The following is a 6,789-nucleotide window of genomic DNA, read 5'->3' as shown; positions in this document are numbered from 1 at the left end:
TAAAAGCAGGAATTTTAGCAAACTACTTTATTTGCCTAGAACAGTTTCATAGATCAGGAGCTACAACTGACCTGATCTCTTTTATTACAAAAGTAATGTTACATATAGGTTTCCACACTGCATACCCACAGCTTAACATTACATGGGACAACAGCATGAGTTCTGAAGAAGACAGACCTGGGTTGAGATCCTGCACCACCACATGAGTTAGAGCACTGTGACGGCACTCCAGCTGCCTGACCTGTGTCCCTGTGCCTGTCACACAGAATACACTGCCACTCCCCCTGCTCTCATTGCTGCTGCAACCACAGTCAGAGCCCAGCCACTGTCAGCTGCATGCACACACTAAGAATTGTTCTTCCTGAGGTGTGCTGTGGCAAGCACACCTGTGGTTCTTGAGGCACAGTTCTTGAGCCACATCTTCGTTTCCTCAAATGGAAATGCAATGGTGCCCCTCACTCTGTGCAGCCAGGAGGATGATGTGGGCACATTCCCCAGCAGAGCGATCATGAACACTTCTGCTGTTACTCCTAGGTACCAGAGGAACATCAAGTGCGAGGCAAAACATTGTCTCTGCCTTTAGGCAGGGCTCTTTTCCACTCAGCCTCAAAGCACAGCACTGGCACAAAGTAGCAAGAGAGCAAGGCAGAGCTGGACCAGGACAACAGGACCACATGGGAAGTGGACTGTGTGTGTCCTGTTTCTTACTGTCTGAAGGAGCCCAGCGTGCTCCACAAGTCTGCTGGGTGATGCCTGCGTTGCTGTACTGTGAAAGGAGGAAAGGGCAATGTGAACTGTGGGTGAGGCTGGGCTGGAAACACTGCTAGTTGCCAAGGAAACACGGGAAGGATTCGTGATGCGAGGGTACTGATTTCAGGGACTCTTGCCAATTGTGCTGACGTGATCAATTACACAGCAGCACTGCCCATGCACAGGATACCGTGCACCCACGTGTCCACACTCCTCACAGGGAGGAAGATGCAGACCACGTAGGTTCTGATCACATACACTTTCCCTGTTAACTATGATTTCAGCTGCTAAAAAAAGCTTAGCCACCAAAGAGATCCTGCAAGAGTGGAAGCTGCAGCTACTTCTTCTCTTTGAGACAGTGAAGGCTTAACCTGAAGACTGCAATGTGCTAGGACCTCAAACAGCCCAGAACACCCAAGAGGCTGAGTTGATGTCTCGAGGCTGGGGAAAACACAGATCTGTGTTAAACTCTGCTGGCGCTTCCCATTCTTACAAACCCCGTCATAACCTTTTGAACTGCAGGAGTTTCTCTTACCAATTTTTAGCAAAGGTATTATTAAAGCCAATTTAAACAGAAGACCAGGTTTTATTTTATCACAGCATTTCTAGGTAGAAAGACTCCACTTCCACAGAGGTAATAAGGTAGTAATATACTAAGAAACCCTGACCATAGATGAAGCATGCAGCTCTAAAGAGTGACCTGCAATCTGTGGTAAAGCTAAGTGCCCCTTTGGTTCTCAGGGGTCGATGCTTTTAAAATCACTGATTTGTCCTTTTATCCCACATTCCACAGTATTTCTAACTCTTAAACTGAAGGACTGTTAGAAACAAGAATGGTGCGTGCACGCATGCACGCGCACACACACACACACACACACACACACACACACACCTTTGTTGTGTTCCATCTAACAGCTCACAGAGTATTGTTGGGTTTGTGACCCTTTTGGAGTAAAGGTCAGTCAACTACAGTTCACCTCAAGAACACAGTGTCACCTCCTCGGAGCCACAGCAGAGAAGTCTCAATGGCAAAGTGCAGTCTCGGTAGTCCCTTGACAAAGTGGTAGTGTAAAAGGACCTCAGACGTGGCCCAGCTGGAAGGAGAGCCATGCACTTATCCAGGCTGGACTCTGCTGGGCAAAGATCCTCCTCCACAGCAAAATCAACGTGTTAATGTAGGAAAAGCACATTCACTTTACATAAATTATAAAATTACAAAATTTGGTAAAGCGCCTCCTTAAGTCGAATCTCTACCTCAAATGGATTTTCAAGTTTTAACAGATACTTGTTTTTAGCTTAGGGCAAGAATTTTTACTGGAACAAAATCTTCTAATTAAACATACACACACACATACACAAACCCCAAAATGGAAGCTTTTGAAAAATGGTGTAAATTGAGAATTTAAGGTAATTATAATATGCAAATATGTATTACTAAAAGATTCTGTTCCATTAGCACTTTGTAGGACTCTCAAGTGAGATTATTTTTATCAGAATGCATCAGGACAGAGCCCCCAATCCTGCCACTAATACATCAATGCATCCCTACCTAACTTCTGGGAAGTTCCAGAGTCACATTAGTGACAACAGTGGCAATGCTTTAACCCTTCTTTTCATTTTCATTAATCTGGTTTCTCTTTCCTTCCTGTTCCTATTTTATTAACACTGTTTTATGGCTTTGGTTGGTATGCTGTGTTCCAATTACTTTAGGAAAAGTTTAGATACATTTCAAATACAGACATAAAAGCAGACATAAAAGAGGGTATCTTTGCTCTCATGGCACAATCAAAAAGCAGTATTTCATGGTTGCCTAAATTAAGATAAAATGTATCTATTTCATTAAGATGAAATATATTTACCTTACCTAGGCATCTACCACTTAGACCAAAATATATCTATACCTTAATAGATATAATATACCTATTACATTAGGTAAGTATATTAGGACCAATATAGATCCTATAAAACCTATATATCTAGGGCTGAGGATTTAGCTCAGCGGTATAAGCATCTGCCTGGCAAGCGCGAGGTCGTGAGTTTAATCCCCAGTACCGCCAAAAAAAAAAAAAAAAGGAAACAAAAAAACCCAAAATACCTCTATATCTGTGAAGATAAAATACACCTAAAATAAAACTTATTTATAGCAGGCCTGAACTCACTGACTTCAGAAACCCTCAATAACTTGACTGACCAAGAATCAGCACATTCTTTAAATATAATCTTGGTCACCTTCATTCATCCCACATTAGTGGAAAAGGCTCCATACTAGGAGATTACAGAGCTGTGTGTGCTTAGCCATGTGGCTAAGTTAATAAGATCTGATCACCTTGTTTCCTCCCACTCAATAGAAAGGCAGCTTTACGTGTCTCACAGTACAAAATTCATTCTAATGAGATAAACCTGGTTTGCTCTTAAGAAGTTAATGTACAATATAAATTAAGATATTGGTATATGGTGACAGTTAAGCTGAATTGTCAACTCAACTGGCGTTAGAGGTACCCAGGGGGTTGATAAATATACCTCTGGGTGACTCTGGGTGGTCTTGGAGACATGACCTTGGGTACTGTACCTGGTCCTTAACCCTACCCCTCTGTCACTGTTCCGTTGTCTGCTTCTGGATGCCAAGAAGGTTGCGCTCCACCACAGCCTTCTGCCATGATGTTTCTGCTTTGGAATCAACTAAACATGGACTGAACCCTCATAAACAAAGAGCCCAAAATTAAACTCTCCTCCTTTAAGTTGTGTCTATCAGGTATTGTGTCCCAGCAAAGGGAGAATAACTAATATAATCATATACCATATACCTTAGATGCCAAAGTGATTTTTCTTCTCAAGAGCCTAAGAACATCTTTAAATTCATGTCCAAAATCTCTTTCCACACTCATAATTTCTCGGCAATAATATGATACAGACAGGATATATAACCACTCAGGGATGTAGGCACCAAGTAATAAAAGAAAGCTTTTGCATACATAAAACATTATTTATACTTGCTTCATTTTTTGTATTAAGATGTAAACATTCTTTTATTCAAAATAGCTGGTGAAATTAAAAAAAAATGAAAACCAAGCCTTTAAAAAAATTGCTGGTGAGTTTTCAAGAGTCCTTGTTGAAGGGATCCAAATATCAAACACTGTAATTCAATAATTACCAAACTGGTAACACTGGTAACTTTCTGGTTAATCAATAATTTACAAGAAAGCTCTGTTTTTGCCATTAGTTTAGAACTCTTTTACTTTTCTGGCTCAGTAGGTACAGAATTCCAAACACTGATTTAAGATTACTTTTTGTACAGACTTGTTGGAATAGGCTGAGGCAACAAATTGGAGTGAACTGGAGTTGTTTTAAATAAAATAAATCCTTGACATAAGCTCTGTGTTTTCTTTATATTCCATTCTCCTAAAAGGAGAGGGCAGCCCAGGTTCTCAGTAAGAAGATCTTAAACCAGGTCTAGTTGCACCCATACACATGGATCGAGGCCAACATGGCAGCTCAAGGACTTTACCCTCCAGCTGTTTCTTCTACCTAATAACTGCTCACCAATAGGAATTATGTATAATGCTACCTGCTGTTTTCAATACCCTATGAATTCCATTTTGAATCTGTTTCTTTCAAAACAATGGAAAATCACTCAAGAAGAGGACTTCCAAAAGTAGGAAAGTCATAGATTTTGCTAATGGAATCAAACTCTGGCTCCTATATTAGTTTGTAATGCTTGCGTAGCTTCTAATGTTTTCAGAAAGTGAATTTTCTCGCATAGATGCTTACTTCCCTAACCTGAAACCTAACCAGGACTGGTGGGAAAGTCACCTTCTGACTCCGAGTACACATGCTCCAGTATTCCACAGCTGGGTTCATAGCATGGCCAGCATCTAAGATGGTTTATGGTTCATGACACAGAATTAAGTAAGGCTGAGTCACAGTGAAAATGTCCTTCCCTTTAGAATGTTCTTTTACCTTCTGATTATTCCACAGAGTCTCATTTTGGGGCAGGCGAGCTCTTTTATTGCCACAAAGTACAGGCTTCTTAGTTCAGAGCCTTGGCAGGCATTAGTATCTAGCTAAAAATTTTTTTGTATTAATTTTATTTATTTTGTGGTCACATTTTATTTATGGCAAATACCACTGGTTTTCTTCTTAGGGCAGAATTTGTTTCTTTTAAAAATACTTTAAAATTTAATAGAGTATACAATACTCAAGTAAACAAAGTTTGGGAAACAATGCTTGTAGTTTGATGAATTATATTTTTAAGAAGTAATTTCAAAAGAAAAATCAGTTTAGAAAGAAAATATACATCACTGTATTTTCTTTTCTTTCTTTCTTTTTTTTTTTTTTAGTCTTTTTCCTTTTTATCGGTACCAGGGATCGAACTCACGACTGCCTGCTTGCAAGGCAGGCACTTATGCCGCTGAGCTAAATCCCCAGCCCCTCATCACTGTATTTTCAATACTTGTGATGTTCCAGAGACACACTCACCACAGCTTTCTCCTATGCCAGGTAATTGCCAGAGTTAGTACTCAGGAAAAAACAGGAAAGCAAAAGAACCAATTCCATACCACTCTGAACTCATAAAATCTTACTACTATAAATGTACAAATTATATAGTATGTAGCAGTTATTTGTTTTAAAACATGTACTTTCCAATTTCTGCAGCATCTTTTTATTTCACCTGTTGTGATGCCTCACAAAGGCAAACTTAGGGCGCAGCGCCTGCTTGGTCCTCAGAGCAACTCCATGCTGTCGACTGAGCTCCAGCAAGGACTTAGGACAGCCACCCAGGTCTTCTGGTGGAGTCTGACTTCTTCCACGTTCGTGGCTGTGAAGAGAGAAGGCTCCTCCTCATCCTCTCTATAAGCTCACTGCCAACATTCTTCAGAGAGGAGTTTTCCTACTAGGTCTGCACGCTTCCAGGCATGCCATGCTGATTCGAAAACAGGAAAACTGGAGAAAAAGAATGCAGAGCTTCTTATCTGTGGTGACTGGTTTCTTCATCACAGTGGCAGTTAAGATATGTGCCCTCCTTTTCCCCTGAAGCCAAGGCAACACATCTGAAGGAGGGTGTCAGACGTCATAATCGGGAGCCTTGCCCTGGGCTTGCCTCAGCCAGATCTGCAGTGTGACAAATGCTCCCACAGTCACATGAAAGAAAAGCTGCCAGAGGTTACGTAGTTCATAGAGATACATGTTGCACAGACAGATTAAGCCAAAAGTCAAAAAAGATTTGACATTCCGCCAGCCGGTGTAGTAGACAAGTAAATAACACTGTTCAAAATACAAAAATGAAAGATGATTAGGGCTACAAGAAATAGATATTCCCAATATAAAATTGTAACAGATCTGAAAATAAAAAATGAGACCAGAGATAAGGGTACTTTCATTAATGGATAAGATAATGTAACACCTCAGACATTCAGCTATGAAAGTTCTACAGCTTGAAAAGGAAACAGAGGTTTCCTTTTATGTCTCATTTTTCAAAAGAGAAGCATTTTGTAAGACATTTTAAATGGAAGTACAACTGGATGATTCACAACTGGATGATTCCCCTGCAAACAGGCTGGGCAAATTCTCCAAGGTAACAGGTAACCAAGATGTGTTGCCAAGGACAAAGAGGGCCGTTCTATTCTCACCCTGAAAAGTACCAAAACCCTGTGTAAGTTATCCAGTGAACTGAACTCTAATATAACCTGAATGTTAAGTATTAAGGAAATCAAGAAAATGTAACTGAGTCTCCAGTCTCAGTGCCAGGACTGTGTGAGGTACAGAATCTGGGTGACTATTTGACAGGGCGGGGGACATTCTTCAGTTGCATACTTACTGAGGCCCTGACACAAGTCAAGCACTGTTCTTCAGTTATGAGTAAAACAACTGAAGCTCTTGCTCACACAGAGCTTACTTCTTAGTGGGGGAGGACTGTAAACACTGTAGTAAGACTTATGTTTTGAAAAAGTTAAAAGAAAAAAAGGCGGTCAGAAGATGACAGTGACTGGTAATTTAGCTGAAACAGTACAGAACACAGCCCACCAACCCTGGCATTCATCC

At 40.7% G+C, this 6,789-nt stretch overlaps 1 protein-coding gene across 4 annotated transcripts in view; it reads right to left on the bottom strand.

Annotated features, from left to right (window-relative positions):
• Positions 1-5,387: 5,387 nt before the first annotated feature.
• Sec22a (SEC22 homolog A, vesicle trafficking protein) overlaps positions 5,388-6,789 on the bottom strand; it is a 58,315-nt gene continuing 56,913 nt past the window's right edge. For 2 of the 4 annotated variants that reach the window (XM_063225092.1, XM_003464120.5), the window contains exon 7: positions 5,388-6,012. In XM_063225092.1, coding sequence (XP_063081162.1) covers positions 5,961-6,012 — 52 coding nt within the window. In that variant the 3' untranslated portion in view covers positions 5,388-5,960. The remainder of the gene's footprint in view (positions 6,013-6,789) is intronic. The other 2 variants (XM_063225093.1, XM_063225094.1) reach the window with 1 other exon arrangement.

The sequence above is a fragment of the Cavia porcellus genome, unplaced genomic scaffold (genome assembly GCF_034190915.1).
Source record: "Cavia porcellus strain 051 isolate PalLab524CR breed Dunkin Hartley unplaced genomic scaffold, mCavPor4.1 scaffold_15, whole genome shotgun sequence".
Taxonomy (NCBI): Eukaryota; Metazoa; Chordata; class Mammalia; order Rodentia; family Caviidae; genus Cavia; species Cavia porcellus.
The sequence above is the reverse complement of the archived record's forward strand: the minus strand, read 5'-3'. Positions and strand labels throughout refer to the sequence as shown.